Source organism: Amblyomma mixtum, chromosome 6 (assembly GCF_055824585.1).
Source record: "Amblyomma mixtum isolate Tamu chromosome 6, ASM5582458v1, whole genome shotgun sequence".
Taxonomy (NCBI): domain Eukaryota; kingdom Metazoa; phylum Arthropoda; class Arachnida; order Ixodida; family Ixodidae; genus Amblyomma; species Amblyomma mixtum.
The window spans coordinates 98,936,501-98,955,027 of record NC_143017.1 but is presented as its reverse complement, the minus strand read 5'-3'; the positions used below and the strand labels follow the sequence as shown (position 1 = coordinate 98,955,027).

The window sequence follows — 18,527 nt, the reverse complement described above, 5'->3', positions numbered from 1 at the left end:
ACTGTGATAGCATGCTTGGTGGACGGGCAGCCAGTGACAGGTGAACTCAAGCCATTTTCGCACGAACTCTCTGTCGTTAATGGAGTAGTGCTGAAAGGCACTAAAGTCGTCATACCGAAAAGTATGCGACGAATCATGTTGGAAAGAATTCATGCGGGCCACCTTGGGATGCAAAAATGTAAGGAGAGGGCTCGGAAACTAATTTTTGGCCTGGTCTGAATGGCGACATCACTGCCCGTGTGGAAAGCTGTGCAACGTGCAGAAAATACGCGTACAGGCAGCCAGAAGAACCCTTGCTAATGCGACCCGTTCCAAAATGTGCTTGGTACAGGGTTGGAGTAGATATCTTTTCCTATGCGGGCAAGTCGTACGTGGTTGCGTATGATGCATTTTCAAATTTTCCCAAGGTCGCCACGCTCGACAACACAACTGCGGAAACCACGATCGCAGCCCTTAGCGCCATGTTCGCCCGGTATGGTATACCAGTGGAAGTATGCACGGATAACGGACCCCAGTTCTCGAGCCATGAATTTGCCACGTTTGCCAGAGCATATGACTTTCATCATATAACATCGAGCCCCCGTTATCCGCAGTCGAACGGCTTGGCGGAAAAAGGAGTGCAGATCGTGAAGAGGATCCTGAAAAAGACCCTCGACGCCCGGGAGGACTTCTGGCTTGGTCTTCTTGCATATCGCTCTACACCGCTGGAAGATGGGCATTCTCCGGGTGAGCTTCTTCAGCGAAGGCGACTTCGTTCTAACCTTCCCGACTTCGGCAGGGTGACTCGTACTACAGTAAGGAAACGCCACCAAGCCAGGGCTGGACAGCCTTTGGCAGCACTACACAGAGGCTCAACGGTGCGACTTCAGGATGCTGCTGGTTGGTCGCGTAAAGCGAAGGTCGTTGCTGAAAGCGCTCCAAGATCCTACTTGGTACAAACCAAACATCAACGTATGCTGCGGCGGAACCGCCGGCATATGCTTAGGACGGCGGAGCAGTACACCAGTGAAAGCGACGACGACACTTGTTCGGGTTCTCAGCCCCGTACACAGCAACCTACGACACCAGCTGAATCAGGTGCACAATCCTCTAGAGTGGCCTCTGCTACAAACGGTGAGGAATCTTCTCGACCAGCAAGTGGATACAATTCTCCGTCGAGCATCCCATCGTCGCCCACCGTGAGAAGATCAACTCGGACCTCCAGGCCCCCACAGAGGCTACGCTATGACGAACACTTTAATCAAGTGCCCTAACTGTGACTGTTATATTGAAGTGTCTCATTTTGTTCTTTCCCGAGGGAGGATGTAACGGACACGTGTCGTGTTCGTATCAGTGCCGCGCATCAGTTATTGCATCGCGCCGATGCGCAACAGTAATGCGCAGTAGGTTACAGCGTCCCGCTCGGCTCGCCCAGAACGCCGGCGCGCGTCCCGCTCGGCTCGCCCAGAACGCCGGCGCGCGTCCCGCTCGGCTTGCCCAGAACGCCGGCACGCGTCCCGCTCGGCTCGCCCAGAACGCCGGCGCGCGTTGTGCCTATAAAAGCTGTGCCTTCAATAAACAGTGGTTCATTCTTGCACTGACCATGCTGCTGTAAGCGTCGTCCCTCCGGCTGGTTACAAAAAGAAGCATAGAATAGGGTTTCTTGCTTCCGATTTATGCAGTCTACATTCTAGCATGGAGGGGGGGATCTCAGATTCCTTTTCATACTAATTGGTGGGGGGCCGAAGACCCTCCGAGACCCCCTGACTTTAAGCACTGATCATAGCGCGCTGCGTTTGTCGGCAGCGGCTTAACGTAGTGGCGGTTCTTTGTGACCATCTGTGGGTCTTCATTGCTCGGTCGGCCGCACTTCTTTGGAGCCGCTTCTTCATTGGCTGTTTTCATAAACAATGTTTCAGCACCTGAGTCGTCCAACGTCATCCTTGTAGAACCATAGTTTTCAACACCTCTAATCAATAAGCCCATTTTGTACCACACTTGACCAAAAAAAAACGGCTCATAGTAGGCAGAAAACACCACTTTGATATTTTTGGCATTATGGCTCCATGTCCAAGCTTGTGTACGCGCCACTCTGAAAGTCCACCGCAGTACTTTTTCTTCGTCTATGACAATGAGAAATGGTGTGCCATTTCTACAATAACCTATTGACACATTCCGAATGGTAAATTCCATCATTCACGACCACTTGAAAAGATAGTATGCAAAAGTAAAAGTTATTCCGTCTCACCAAAAAACGCTGTGATGTCTATTTTTTCTTATTGTTTACAAACACAGTTCGCTGTAACTGCAAGAGATGGCACCACGAACTTGACAATCAGGGTCAAAATGGTAAGAGCGTAGAATTCAAGGGTGGAAATTCAAATATGTGCCCATATTTTGCTCACATATGTGGACACAGCAGCTTAAGGGGTTATGCAGGCAGATTGATTGTTTTTTGTGATCGCCTCAAGGCGGTCAGTTTGACCGTTGCGTTTGTGACAAAAAATGGCGCCGGTGTATGTGGCGGTACGATGGAAGGCTGGCTCACATGCATGCGACTGAGCGTTTGAGCGGTGCGCCGCAGCGAAAATTTCCAACTTGTCGGAACTTCGCTGCTCACCGCCGCGACGACTCAAAACAGGTTTTTGCGCCGCCGCGGCAGGATTCGCTAGCTTTTAAACGCTTGCATTTGAAATAGCCACGAGCAACCGCGAAGGAGGGCGCATGAAGACACGTTTGACTTGCCGGACGAACTGTTTTTAAGCCTTTTTCAACTGGTGAAGCAAACTATGGAGTGGCTGTGCGACGAAGTCACCGATGAACTGGGAGGTGTTCGTGTGTGTGCGCTGTCGGTGCTGCGGCAGGGGCTGTGTGCTCTTCGGTTCTTTGCCACCGCCAGCTTTCAGGCTGCCGTTGGTAATGAGGCACACGTCAGCCTCGCACAGCTGACGGTGGGCAAATGTGTGCGGCAGGTGTCGGAGGCAATGCAAAACTGGCGCTCAGAAGGGGTGGTTGCCCACGGTCACCTCTGTGCCACAGCTGTGCATATAAACAAAACACACTTATGCTGGCAGAGAACTTTATTTTTCCCGCAAATCGCACTTCGTGGTCGTCTTCTGTTTCCCAGGGGAAAAGAAACAGGCAACAACACATCACATACTGCAACACTTCACCCTTCGACACTTTTGTGTCACACAGAGATGCACCGCGACTACGTCTGTGTCGTTCGGTGCAGTCAGCGGAATAGGACACCGCTATTACCACCATGCCATTTGTCATCATCGTTGTTGCCGGGTTATATTTTCTAGGCACTGTAGCCAGGCCTTCTTGATGGGCACAGCTTTTTTGGTTGCACCGCACTCTTCCTCGTCTTCCTCTTTGGCTGCCTGAAATCCCAACGCACGTGGGAGGGTGGCACCATCTGGATGTGGAGGGGACAACATGTCGCAATGAAGCACCAAGTGCTCTGGGTGCTCCTCTTGTTTTCAGCAGGCCCTGCAGATAGTGGCTTGCGCGTCAGTGGAGGGATCGAGGTGGCGGCGGTACACGAGTGTGTGCAGTGCCCCAGCACATGCCTTGAAGAGCAGAGCGCTGCCCCCGCTGGTGTCGTACAGCGGCTCTGGTGCAATTTCTTAGTTTATATGCACGGTACAGTTGAAGCGTTGCCTTCTTCTGCATAGCGGATTGCCACTGAGCAGTTTCCATTGCCTGTTCCTGGGCCTTCTTCTGTATAGCGGATTGCCACTGAGCAGTTTCCATTGCCTGTTCCTGGGCCTGTACTTGTGGCTCGGAGTGCATTCTGTCTGTTCGGTGTTCTCTTTGATGGAATGGGCAAAGAAACCGAATTTGCCGTGTAGCCGTTGGACGCGAGCACACCATTGTGTTCTGGTTCCTTTAAAGTGCAGGTACCGGAACACTCGGCGCGCCCACTGGGTGTTAGGTAGTATGAGCAGCTGCTCCTCGACGGCGATTTTGCTGCTGGCCTCCCGAGCTTTGAACGATGACCAGCCGAGGTCGCCCTGATTGCCTCAACGGCAACTCGACCATGGCACCCCATGGCCACTTGGCCAACTTCGTGTTGTCCTCGCTGTAGCCAGGCACATGTGAAAGGCGACATACACATGACAGCATTCGCAAAGGTTAGGCCCGGGACGTGCACAGCCTTCCACAGCTCACGAACCATCACACATCGACTACACCCCCACATGTCGACAACGTCTGCGCAGAATGCAGCAGGCGCGCTGGGAGAAGAGTCGTACGTGCTCTTCGTGTGCAGTATATAGGTCTCCTTGGGCACTAAGGGTGACTCCGAGATATCGGTATTCAAGGGTCTGTGGTATGGTCTCTCCACGTGGCAGATGCACTGTTGGTCTTCTCTTGTAGCCCGTGAAGCGCAACACAGCCGACTCCAAGTTGAAGCATAGCCCCAGCTGTCCTAGGTGGTTGGCATACAGTGAGATCAGCTGCTGTAGCTGTGCTTCATCTTCAGCCAGGAGCAAAATGTCGTCCACAAACATAAGGCCTGGGAGAGTCCAGACCTTCGGGATGCCCTCCCACATGTATGGGAGGGCAAAGCCAACGCCGGACTGAATCAAGCGGTGCTCCAACTCTGCCATATAAAGCATGTATAGAACCAGTGACATCGGGCATCTTTGTTTTAGTCCGACCTGCACCTTTACAGGCTCACAGTGGGCGTCAGCAAAGAAGGCCACCACGCTGCTGCTGTATTGTAGGGGTGCAGTGTAGGGGGCGAAGCATTCCTATCCACTCTGATCCTGATCCACAGTGCCCCAATGGGGGAAAGTGAGGATTGCGGCTTTCCCCTGTGCCTGTTGAAGTGGATGCTGTGCGTCCGGTGGTGCTTGTGTCGTGTTGTTCGCTTCTTTCTGTGTCGTACAGTCTGTTGACAGAGGCTGGCGGTGCTGAGGTTTTTGGACAGATGGTGTCCAGGCATTCCGTGGCGGTCTCGGTGAGTTTTTGTGGTCATAGCGGGGGCCCTTGGCTAAAAAAGAATTTGTGGCTCCGCTCACCTTCGCTGCAACAAACTGGGCAGTCTGAGTGCTAAATGCCGTTCTTATCCATCATTGCTGGGGTGCAGCCCTTGCTCAGGTCGGGGAAGCTATGTCGTTTGCGTTTACATCACCTTTTGAGCTGTGCATTGGCTATCAACAAGGCCTCATGGATCTCCCCTCCACAAGTGGTAATCTCGGGTAGCGAGCATACGATGAGGCCTGCTGGGTGGCCCGTACACAGTTTCCAGAGATTGAGTTATTAGCTCTCGCTTTCGCCGTATTACTTCCGCGTGGCCTACATGTACTACATAGCGGTGCAGAATACGTGGTTAACAAGTCCCATTGCTTGTTCAGTTGACGTTTGCTTGCCGTACAGCAACCCAGGTGCTCGCGGCACATTGATTAACCGCTTCCCGCAGGGCTGTTGACAGTTTGCCCAGGTTCTCATTGCCGACGTGATGAGTTCTCGAGCCACACCCGACGCAAGGTGGCTCCTCTCCTTGACACTCTGGTTGGGACATCACCAGCATCGCGTATTGAGTTGTGTGATCCTTGACGGTTGCATGAGGTTCTTTCTCGGCTTCCTGCATGGGACCGTTCACATTTTTGTGCTGGAGCATGTTGGGCACATTGACCAGCTACGTACTGTTGTTGGCGACTTCTGTCAGGGTTGCACACGACACTTTGTTGGTAGCCAGACTGTTTTTTAGAGTGTCCAGTAACTGGACCGTAGCGTTCAGGTAGCTCATTGAGGCCTCACATCACCATTCACCTCACGTTTGCTGTCCGCAATATTTTGGGACGCCAGTACGTCCTGACCATTTGGGGTAGCGTTTGGCACATAGCTTGGATGAACCGGTGTCACTTGCTGAACCGAAGCCTGCAGCATATCCCCCCGTCCGAGCGGTGTGCAGCTATGGTCCTGTGCCTGCTGTGACGAGGTGACCGCGTCCTGCTGCGCCGATCTTCAGGGGAGTTCCCCGACTATTTTTTTCAAAGCGTCTGCTCCGCTTTGAAGTTAAAATTGGTAAATTGGTTTTTGAGGAAAGGGAATGGCGCAGTATCTGTCTGGCATATCTGGGACAGGGTTGTAAAGGAAGGTGGGAGTGAAAGAGAGAAAGAGGTGCCATAGTAAAGGTCTCGGGAATAATTTCAGGGATCTTTAACCTTTTGTGTTCCGCCTCCCTGTGGGTGTACAGAGCAGTGCACCCCCCTCTGCAGTGCACCCCCGCAACAGCAAAAGGTAGGCACCAGCAAATTTAATAGCAAAACTTTGTACCTTCCTTGTTTTCCTTAATATTTTTCCACGTTAAGCACAGCTTTTGGGAAAAATAAAACATTGTTTATTTTATTGCTCTGTTTTTCGTAACTCTTTCTACAAAAAATTAGCAGACAGCCCCTCACCGGGCAAATAAATTCCCTTGGTGCGCCACCATGCTGTAATTAATTGTTTAATCGTTGCATAAAGCGGTGACGCCTATATATCGTTCCATCATTTTGACATCACTGTTAATAACTTTTGACCGGAGGATTTGTGATCGTTCCATAATATGGTTCCAGGTGCGTGCGTGCGTGCGTGCAGTGTCGCAGTGTCAGCACTGCGCACTGTCAGCAGTGTCGCACGTCTGAATACAGCTAAGACATATATGCTAACTGGCAGGCTGGTTAACTACCACTGAATGTTTCCCTGCCCTGAATTGCCCTGAAAAAATTACCGACCCAGCTTAGCAGGGAAATTTTTGAAGCCTAGTGCATAAAAAAAAGAAAATAGTTTGGTTTATGGGGTTTAACCTCCCAAAGCAACTCAGGCTATGAGAGATGCTGTAGTGAAGAGCTCCGGAAATTTAGACCACCTGGGGTACGTTCTTTAACGTGCACTGACATCGCACAGTACACGGGCCTCTAGAATTTCGCCTCCATTGAAATTCAGCCCCCGCGGCCGGGATCGAACCCGCGTCTTTCGGGTCAGCAGCCGAGCACTATAACCACTGAGGCACCGCGGCGGGCAAAAAGAAAATGACCGTTGCATAAGTACCACTTCAGTATCCTTATTCAAAAAAGAATTCAACTATCTAGATTTAACTTGTGCCACGCGCGCCCACGTGCCTGTATACTATGATGGTGTCTAGGTGTGATTACGAATCTTGTATAAATGTGAGGTTCCGCCTTGGTTCCGCGTTTTGTCCTGTGCTTTCCTCTCTTCCGCCCTCGTCGTTTTGCGCAGTTCCAACATGCGCTCCATTGTCATATGGAATGCTAGCTGCCATCGAACGGTCGTTGTCGTGTGGGCGGTCCGGCAGGTTCGGGCACGGCCGCTTTCTCGGCCAGGCTGAACGAGCATTGCGCGGAGCGTCGGGCACACTCTTCGGCCACAAATCGAAAAAAAATAAAGGGCGCACTTTCGAGGCAGGGGTGAACTGTCGCCGCTGAACATCGGGAAAGGCCAGCGCGCCTGTGCCGTTTGCACTGGCTCATTATTTGATTAGCGAAAGTATCGATTGTGCTTCACCGACGGCCAACGCATGGACTTGATATTGCGACTGCTGCGTGCGTTCGATCGACGGCAAGTACCAAACCTTTCGCTCTTATAGCGAAGCGTGACTATCGAACTCTGCGCCCCTCCCCCATTATTCTGGCGTTAATATGAAGGTGCATTCACCTTTCCCTCGTGTGGGGCGTTGCGTGGTGATGCATGGTAAATGCGTGGTCACATCTGCGTAACCCTGCCACATCCCGAGTTTAATTTATATCGTTTAAAGTGAGAATTAACCATGCTATTTAAATTCCGGTGCCAAAAATGCGTTTAAGAGTGTATTGCGTGCCAAAGTGTATTTTCACGGAAACGAGCCGTTCACATTCTGACGGACTCGTTGAAAAAATTGCAACACGTTTGGCGGCTCAAAATATTATATAAAGGTGCAATATTTTGTGTACCTGATTGCATTAGTAATGATTTTAGTTTTGTTTCGAAACCGGAACACGTTTCGTGCTTCCCGGCCGCTTCGCACTCGGTGACCGCCGGTGCGGCGGCGCGCTGACGTCATGCGCATGTCTCCGCCGCTCGCACTTTCGGCCGCCCGCACGCGGCGCTCTTGGCGCTGTACTCGCACGGAAAAATATCCAGGGTAGGAAAGCCGCACCCTAATAGAAAAGTGCCCCTATGCGCGCACCTTCGCCGAGGAGCGAGGCAATAAGCACCATGCGCATCTAACTCTGGATAGAGTACCTCGCTACGCGTCCCCGCCGCTCCGCGGTGGCTGATGTAGAGCACTGCACGGGCCTTGCCCGGGCCCGGTACCCTCTACCGTTACCCGTCCGAGCCCGGCCCTATTTCTGTAATACATGCCCGGGCCCGGCCCGAACCCGAGGAAGCTCGCCATCTTTCGTCGCACATGATGTAACAAATCCTCGAGTTCGCCGTTTTTAAATACCAGGAGGCGCGGTTTTTGGCGCCATTTTTAAATGGGTTCGAGTTTTAAATGGGTTTTAAATGGGTTTTAAATGGGTTCCTGCTCGCTCGCCACTGTACGGTTTTGCTCCGCTCAGTGTGTAATATTTTTTAGTAATGAAATTTTTTACAAAATCAGGTTTTTGGTTGATTTACCCTACTATACCCCCTTAAGGAGTTAAAAACACATCGCCTGTGAAATGATGTTTCAGGCTTTCACTATCTATTCTAAGGTGTGCCCCGGCTTTCTTCACAAAAGGACATCATAGGTGCACCGTGAAATCGTAAAACTGCTTCGACACTTTTTTTTTTTTACGTATATTCCTGTGTGTGTGGGGCGAAAGGGGGGGGGGGGGGGGGGGGGTCTTTTTCTTCTTTTTGAACGCTTTCATATGTATTGTTTTATTAGCCTGTCAACTAATACATTGTTTTTTTTCATCATTTTAATCTCTTCTTCTGTGTTTGGATCATCTTTCTGTTTCAAATAAGATGCGGTGACAAAATAATAAACAGCTACTTTCTGCCTTATCAAACCAGCCAGAGTTTAATGGCTATGCATCAATATGGTAAACGTAAAGTGCAGCACTTACTAGCCCGCACCCAAACCTTACTAATCGTCAGTATGTTATATGCCTCTTTGTGTAAATTTTTTCGTGTGCTCCTCTCCTCTTGTGTATTCTTCAATCACATTGTTTAGTTCATAAGCTGCTGAAAAGTTTTAAGTAGTTATGCATTTAGATTCCCAAGAACCCAGGACATCAATAATAAAGTTTCCAGGAAGAATTGGATTCTTACTGTGTGTGCTGAGCTCTTTTAAAAACTGGTCTGCATGCTACTTGGAGGTCTGTATATTGGATCAGATGATGTAGCTGTCTTTCTGGATGTTAAGTGATATCATTACTGATATGTACATCAGTTTTGAGCACACATATAATGACTTCTAAACATTGTCCAGACTTCACAAAAACTAAAAATTTCTCTTCCTTTACATTCATCTATACAAACCTGTACTGCTTATAGTCAGTAGCATTATAAAGGCAACATTCTGTACTCTGCAGATTGGTTTCATGTAGTACTATTATATCCAGAATAATTTTCGCATAGACTTAAATATGATTTTAGTGGCTCCCAATGTTGACCCCTGTAACGGTTAGTCTGATTGAATGGCTCTGATTATTATTTAAGATGTCACACACATGCACTTCTAGGTCAGTTGAATGAGTAGGAGCTCTTCGGCATTCTTACAAATTTTTTTGAAGTCTGCCTTGCCTATCACCTGAATCACGGAGGCCCTGGCAGTCTTCCTGACCAAGATTTTGCCGTTCCTTGTTCAGGCAAACTTGATATCTCTCACCTTTGCTGCCGACTTCTTCATCCATAGAAGCTTCGTCACTCTTGGTGCCAAAACCTCATTCATGCAGATGTCATCTGAGTTTAGCTTTTCTTCGCTACCCATTTCTGTGATCAATATGTTCATGAGCCTGACGAGAACAGGTGCCACTTTCCCATCTTGGGATTTTATCCTGTGCACAGCTTCTTTTTCTTTTCTTTCAGGCATGGGGAGATGCAATCTTTGAGAAAGCTTCTGGACCATCTCAGATCTTCCTTGTGTAGTTTAAGAGCTCCATATATTTCATGGTCTTCCTTAAAAAATATTGCTTGATGCTGGCAATAGCAGTTTGAGGTTCTTCATTATCTTTTTCTTGTTCAGTCAGCAACAATTCCAGGGAGCCTCCCCTTTTTTATATCTCCAAAGCTGTTTCTGTATTGTCCACCATCCTTTGCCCAGCAGTTCATTATATTTGTCTACGAGGAAAGCCAGAGTTTTCAGTTACATTTGAGGTTTTAATGCAGTCATTACGCTTTGATTCCTTGTTTCATTCTTTACAGTTTGCACATTCACACTCCTTTGTATGAATTCAACCTTGTCCCGCCAAGTGTTAAGACTAGACGGAAGTCTGTTTGGTTGGGGTGGAGCATGATAAAAAAAAAGAAAAAAAAGTTTTGGCTCTAAGCCGGAACGTCATCATCTGTTCTTTTGGTCAGCGTCGTTTATTTTTGTTGTTTCTTTCAACTCTAAGGTCACACTCACTCACTGAAGTTTGCATTGTAGCGTCAACATGTTTTTCGCAATGGGATGTGAGTTTTGAAGTTTTGTGCCTTTCTTTTACTGCCATGAGAAGCGGCACATTCTCATTTTGCAAAACCCTTTGGTGGCATGACCTTCACTAAAGTTTTTGTATCCTCCGAGCATCTAGCAGCATGGTATTCATCTAACAGCAGGAATGCTTTAAAGATTTACATTTCCAAGAGAATGATAAGGCGTCTTTAGCGGCTGAACTGCGGGGGCGGACGTGCACATTGAGGCACCCTGTGCTGACAGTGTGCTGGGCTTTGTTGCCTTTTCACAGCTGAATATTGTCTCAAAATCTGTTCCAAGGGAAGCAGTGGATGCAGGCTGGCAAAACCTGTAGTGGCACGAGTTACCATTCTGCCACTAGCTGCATTTACTGTGGGCTGTGAAATTTCTCTAGGGTTATTTTTCTCTATTGGTTATTTTAGCCCACAGTCTATGCCTATCGAATCTGTGCTCTGGTCATGTGGTCTAGGTGGGAAAGGGGCCTGGGGATGTGAACTTTGCCTGTCTGGCCCCTGTCGTGAGCTGCATTTTTTTGATGTCTCACCTGGATAGATTTCTGGGCTACCCCTTGTTAACCCTCACGTATAATTCTTTCCACTGTAATAGCCATGAGGTTATGACTAACCTCCTGGCATCCCTATTTTATATCTATTTTCTCGCTTCAACTTTGGAGCGTCTAGGGTTACTGATCAGTCTTTGTGAGGAATCCCTAGCAGGCACATAGTTGTTCAATGGCTGCAGGACTGCTGGTTTTTCTTCTGAGCTGAATGCTTTTCTTGCAGTCTACGAAGGGCACGTGTAGGTGCACGCTATGTTTTTCCGTGGCCTGATTGATGGCCTGACTGTGATGTGCTGTCAGATAAGATCCACCTCTTCCCTGGGCTGGTTGAAGGCTCATCATTTTATTGCCAGTTACCTGGGTGAGCATACTACCTGGTGCAGAGTAACGACAGCTGTGCGGGAGGCCTTCTACGGAACCAAGCGCATCAGCTTAGTCAGTATTGTGTTGTTCACCTGCTCCAGGTGGGCCCATGTTATGGCTGGGCGTGTTGGGAAGGAGTTTGGCATATTTTGGTTCTCATTTCTTTGCCCCGGGGGAAGGGTAGGGCTTGTTGTCTGGTCACACTCCTGTACATGCAACATGACCATTTACTCGGCATACAAGTCACCTGTGGTCACTGGATCACAGATGTTGGCTTCTCTGTTTTGGTTTGCAGCCGCGCAGGCTCTCGAGGGATCTTTTTGTTCGAAGACGAGCCAGAGAAGCCAGTCTCAGCAGCACCAGTATCTGAAAAGGTAAGGTTGCCTGGCAGTAAAGTGTAAATTGTGGGGTTTAACGTCCCAAAGCAGCTCATGGGCTATGCGCTCTTTCTGCCTTTGGAGTGAGGAGTAAATGTGACCTTAGGGTCTCTGATACAGTGGCTAGAATATTCTGGCTAGTGTGCGAAGCACTGGTAGCTCGCCACGGGAAGGGCGTGGTGCCGTTTCCAGTGGCTGCCAACAGTTGCCGATTGGGGGTACTGCTCACAGGGAGTGTTCGTCACCAGCAAATGATCTCGCTTAGCAAACTATATCACTTAGCACAGCACAGCAACAGTCCTATGTTTGGTGTGTGCATATTGCCGCAAATCTTTGCACCGTTTGTTTGCTCATTCTTCAAAACTGCTGGCACGCAGCTTTATCGCTTTTTGTTTGTGATGCAAGATAAGGAAAGATAAACATGAGAGATATTGTATAGTTTTATGTCCTGCTTACTAAGTTCAGGTTTTTTGTCAATGGTCTTAACAAAGACCATGAAGTGCAGAGGCAGTGTTTGAAGCTCTTGAACTTAAGTTTTAATCATTACAAACTGTGGCCATTTTTATCTTCAGTTGTGCAGTTTGTTGCTGTGATGCATATTTTGAGTTAATGTGTGGTTTAATGAGGTTAATGAATGATGGATACGTGTATGCTTTTGTCACGTTGCAGTATTTTTGTACTTTCTTGCACTTCCCCTGACCTTGCTCATGCAAACATGCTAAACAAACCTAAGCCCGCTACCTTCATGAAAAACAAAAAGGAAGAATGTCTTCAAGGTAATGAATCAAATAAACAGTGAAGAAGCGAGCAACAAATGAAGTGACTACTGTTCTGCATCAGTAAAAAATAAGACTGTAGCTGTTGCTGAGCAGGTCTGTTAGCCAAAGTGGTAAAAATGTTGGTACACCAGTGTCAGTGCTATGGATGTTAGATGGGAGAAGTTTGCTATTTGTGTACATTAAAGATAAAGGAATAAAAGACACAAGGAAGTTGCAGCATGCTCAGTCAATGGCCTGGCAGATTTGTATACTCCCAGTTGGCAGCATCCCTATGTGGCAGCCACTGGCGGTCATTGTTTCTGGTGCCGCCTCGGTGCTCTTGGTCAGCACACTAGCCAGTATATTCTAGGCTCTGTATCTGGTCAGGAATATGGAGGGTGGGCTTGCCGCTAACTTGAAGGAGCCTGTTGTAGATGTTGCTGCATGAAATTCTTTTATAAGACATCGGTTGTAACTGCACCATCATCCCTACCTTTTTTTGTGCTTACTTCGTTGTTGTTTCTTAATTAGTGCTGTAGTGCACCGCTTACTGTTGCTGCTTCACGCCAGAGGAGAATGGAAGAACGGGCAATTCTTTTTAGTGCGAGAGCACTAATCCGGTGGTTCTGATCCATCCAGAATCGTCTAATATTTGTTGGCCTGTCCGAGACCAACCTGGATTGCACAAATTCCACCAGTGACAGCACCTGCCATTCCAGGACAGTGGCTCTGGAAGAGCAGCCTGGGTCGCACAAATTTCACTGGTGGGCAGCGCCTGCTATCTTACGCCGTGCTTTCGCACTGTATATGAATGTTGTAAACATTCTCTCTCATTTTTTTGCTCGATATATGTAGATTGTTATTCTGTGTTATGTGGAGTGCCTAATTTGTTTTCATAGTTGGTAAATAAGAGAAAGAGTGTCTCGGGACATGCAGCCACCACCGGCCCCCGTGGAGCCTGCTGTGTCTCAGCCGATCTCTCTGTTCACCGCCGAAGAGGAAGCTGCGGAGGATGACGAGGACCTGTTTTCTGAGCGCACGCCCCCCACCAACTTGGCCGACAGCCAGAGCAGCCACAGCGTCCAAAGCGCTTCGTGGAGCGTTGGGGTGAGAGGGAAGGAGACACACTCCTTTTGCCACTTTTCGGCTCTGTGAACAAGTTGTTGTGGGAACCCATGTGTTAGCACCCACAGTCTCTTGGCTTAGTTTGTTGCATACCGGATCATCATCATCATCATCATCAGCCTGACTGCACCCACTGCACAGCAAAGGCCTCTTCCATGTCTCTCCTATTAACCCTGTTCTTTGCCATTAGCTGCCACCGTATCCCCGTAAACTCCTTAATCTCATCTGCCCGCCTAACTTTCTGCCGCCCCCTCTACACTTGCCTTCTCTTGGAATCCACTCCGTTCGGTTGTCTTGCCTTCGCATTACATGCCCTGCCCAAGCCCATTTCTCCCTCTTGATTTCGACTAGAATGTCATTAACCCACGTTTGTACCCTCACCCACTCCACCTGCTTCTGATCTCTTAACCCTACACCTATCATTTCTCTTTCCATAGCTCGCTGCGTTAGCAAGGCAGTGTCATCAGCGAATCGCAAATTACTTGGGTATTCTCCTTTAACTCTTATCCCCAACTCTTCCCTCTTCAGGCCCCGGAATACCTCCTGTAAACAGGCGGTGTATAGCATTGGCGAGATCGTGTCTCCTTGCCTGACACCTTTCCTTATCGGAATTTTTATTGCTGACTTTATTGAGGACTATGGTAGCTGTCCAGTTGTTATAAATATCTTCCGCTATTTTCTCATAAGACTCTTCTACACCCTGATTCCACAGTGCCTGTATGACAGCTGAGGTTTCCACTGAGTCAAATGCTTTCTCGTAATCAATGAAGGCCATATGTTGGGGTTGGTTATATTCTGCACACTTCTCTATCACCTTACTGATAGCGTAAATATGGTCTAGTGTCGAGTATCCTTTACGAAAGACTGCCTGATCATTTGGTCAGGGAGGCTTTCGTAAAGGATACAACAACAGCAACGGGTATAACATGGAAGCCCGCTCTCGTAGAAACTATGGCGCGACATGGAATTGTGCTTGGCTATTTCCCGAAGGCAGCTTATGAAGGTGAGGTTTAGGATGCGGACAAAAGAAACCTTGTAGAGTAGACTTCTCAGGATCTTCTTGGCTTCAATTTTCCTCTTGCTGGCTTTGCAATTGTATTGTTGCACATTTATTGCTTTGAGCTGCTAACCTGCCATCATGTCATCTCGTGGGGAACTATGTAACATGGGGTGGGGCGGGAGGGGGTAAATTTCTTATATTTGAGTAAACTTTTTTGTTGGCCAGCGAGGGGTGCGGGATGAAAGGTGTACGTACAAGCAGCAATATACAATATATATTGAGTGTTATGGCCTTATTAGGACGTGTTCAGAAAATGTTCACGTAATTTAACCCTAATTTAAAAAAAAAAAAACTGCAAATTACGAGTGTAAACATGGTAGTTACAAAAGCGAATGAAACAGCAAGAAAGAAGCACATATTGTCCATTCACAAGCAACATCGACCAGTTTTGACGCTTGTGACGACTGATTATGAGGGGTGTCCTTGGGACAAAAAAGTTTGAGAACCCCTGCACTAAGGCATGCGTTTTGGTTATGCCTACTTTTTGTACTTTGTTGCCGTGCAGTCCAAAGGAGAGGCTGAGCCCACATCAGTGGTCCACAGTGGGGCAGTGCCTGAGGAGGAACCTGTTCTCAAGGTGAGAAGGTTGAGACAGCTTATTTCTGCAGTGGCCCTTGTAGTAAGCACTACTTCAATGCAAACGGTGGTCTTTAAGGCAGAAAGATGGGCTAGTTGGTGTTTAGGTGGAGAGGACGATGTACTAGCACTAAATAACAGAGATGAAGAGAGAGCAGAACTAGCATTTGTGTGTTGTCTTCTCTCCCTTCATCGCTGTTGTCTAGTGCTATAGTACTATGTCCTGTCTATCAAATGATAGTCTTCGTGTGTGAGATCCCCATGATGGCTGTTCAACAGTGACAACCACATGGCACAATGGGGCATAGCCCAGTGTAGTATGCCACTCCAAATACGCTGGCTGCTGCTGACATTAATGTTTTCATTGAAGTAACCTTACGTTTTTTTTATAGAAAAAGGTGGAGTGTCATGACAGGTTGACACATGCTGTTTGGGGTGGCTGGTTTCACATGTTCTTTACACAGTAGTGCCAAAAGCCAGACTGTACAAAATTTTCATCAGCGTCTTTTTAACGTTACACACACAAAAAAAAGCCTACCTGTTAGAACATCTCCAGGCCAGAATAAACATAATGCAGGTCTTCATTATTTGTAGATACTTTTTAATATTTTTGGGTTGTGACCAATCAAATTTGACAAGCCACCTCATGTGTTTTATTTTTTAAAGTTTTGTCACATTTGGCCCCAAAGCAAAAAGTAATTCTGGTCAACAGTTGTCACAGTTTCAAGATCTGGGCATTGATCTTTCAATTTGCCAGCCGAGGATGAGCTAATCCCCTTTTTTACTTGAATCTTCCAACAACTGGCAAAAAGAAATGTTTGTTCTTATGTGAGTAAATCGTCTAGAAAGTCTCTTTGGAGACAACTGGCAAAAAGAAATGTTTGTTCTTGTGTGAGTAAATCTTCTAGAAAGTCTCTTTGGAGATACTTAGACCCCCGTGTGCTGTGCAACGTCAGTGCCTATTCATTTTTGTGGGACAACGGGCTTATACGTCCCACTTTGTTCCCCCATACTAAAGGGCTCATAACAGTCAGTGGAACACAGCCCCACTTATGTTGTGCTCTCACCTATCTATGGTTTCAGCCTGGCCCACTAGATGAGGTAGTGAATCGAGGCCTTGAAACTTCGTTCTTTTTTTTTCGGGTGCGTTGCGAGTTTTTGGCTATATTCGATCTGGCAAAAAGACAATCAAAATGCGCGCGAATGATTCCTTTTTTCTGCATATGGAGGAACAACTCTAGATCACAGCTTGCACTTGTTTCGAAAATTTGAGATAACAAGCAACAGAAGGAATGCGCTTTTTTTTTTTACCATGCTGAAAATAGTTGGACATTTAACAACTGAATATTGAGTGGTAATTCTCAAACATCGTGTGTAGGGTTTGTCATTGGGTGCTAAATCATCAATAGCCAAATACAGTTAAACCTCGATTTAACGAAGTCGGTAAAATTGGAAGTTTACTTTGTAATACTGAAATTTCACTACATTGAAATTCGTCTCCTAGCAGGCTAAGAATCCGTCAAAACATGCTACGGAAACTCACGGAAAAAAAAAAAAAGAAACGTTATTTTCGATTAAAGTGGTTCCTCTGCCCTTTCTTCACCAGCAGCAATGGTGTTATGAGTGTCTTGCTTATGTTGCGGGCTCGCAAGCGGCCATAGCTTGTCTACCGTGCCAGCCATCTGGTGGGTGACAGGGACGACACACTCGCCTTGAGTTTTGGTTTTACTGCCATCATCGTCCTCTCGTAGGTGCCTCGAGCACACTGTTGACACGATGACTTGTTCCGCCGCTGCTACCGCTGCAAGCTCGTGGCCGGCGGCGCCGGCAGCCTTGCAGAGAGGGCTATGCCGTCCTGCTCCTCCCCCTTTCCTTACTCGCCTTTCTTTCTCCATGTCGGCGAGAGCAAGAAGAGTGGCCTCCAGTCACCAACTAATTAAGTGAAATCAGGCCCACCCCCTCCTCGTGTTTCCTGCCGTAAATGCGAGTGTGTGTTTTTGCACACATGCATCGTCTGAGTGAGAAACGAGGTTGTCAGGTGTGATGATACCAGCATACTTTTAATAGGGTCTGATGCCGAGCTTCTTATCTCACGCGCAAATGTACTTCTAAATAAACTACATTCCTGGAGTACCGTTAATTCGCTTGCCATAAACAACAGTAAGACAAAAGCTGTTTTTTTCAGGCCGAAAAACCGAAACATAGACACGCAGGCCATACTCCATCTCGGCACTGCAGATATTCAGATAGCGTCGCAAGTTAAATGTCTTGGTGTTCTGTTCGAAAAAAACATGTCCTGGAATGCTCACATAGATGCAGTTGCAACTAAAGTTTGTCGCATTACAGGGATCCTGTGCAAATTGCGATATTTTGCTCCTGTTTGCATTAAACGCCTTATTTTCAGTGCCCTTTTTACTTCACATATTAACTACTGTCACCTAGTGTGGGATACAACTACTTTGTCAAATATTACTAAACTTCACCTCCTACAAAAAAAGGCAATTCGTATAGTTGCAAACGCTACATACGATAGTCATACTGCACCTCTCTTCAGGGAACTAAACATTATCACACTTCCTGACATTTATGAAACAATGCTCCTTAAGCGTTATTCTAACGGAATTAAACAGAATAAAAACATTCTAGGCGGCATAGCAAACCTGACACCTAAACGAAAAACACGAAATACCCGCAGTACTGAACTGTGGGAAATACCTCGAGCACGCACTAACTATGGATACCAGATGCTACATAATATGCTCCCGTCGCTTCTAAACAAACGAGTTGTTTCATAGCCACAATACTGTTTTTTTTTTTTTTTTGTAAATATATCATAGCCACAATAATTGCACTTTCTAACCTTTTTCTGTATTGCACCGTACATTGTATACTTCATTAAACACTCTACTAATCTTGTAATTGTTTTGCTTATGTCTTGATTTTGTGCCACATCCTCCCATGTCTGATGCGTTGTGTTTTTATTCTAGTTTTGTTGCCAATGCCGTGATTTTTAGGGGCCGTGAACCCCGTCAAGCCCAGTTAGAGGCTTTTTGTTCACGGTCCTCAGCATTTGTAATGTTGATGTTGGAATAAAAATGATGATGAAAATGATGATGAAGCACGCGATGGG

The 18,527-nt window shown here is 47.4% G+C and overlaps 1 protein-coding gene across 1 annotated transcript in view; it reads left to right on the top strand.

The window, feature by feature from the left end:
• Nucleotides 1-18,527, top strand: part of FAM21 (Family with sequence similarity 21) — a 98,301-nt gene that overhangs the window by 43,859 nt on the left and 35,915 nt on the right. Inside the window, exons 18-20 of the mRNA XM_089548493.1 lie at nucleotides 11,797-11,875; nucleotides 13,573-13,743; nucleotides 15,327-15,398. Of these exons, the coding sequence (XP_089404619.1) occupies nucleotides 11,797-11,875; nucleotides 13,573-13,743; nucleotides 15,327-15,398 (322 nt within the window). The remainder of the gene's footprint in view (nucleotides 1-11,796; nucleotides 11,876-13,572; nucleotides 13,744-15,326; nucleotides 15,399-18,527) is intronic.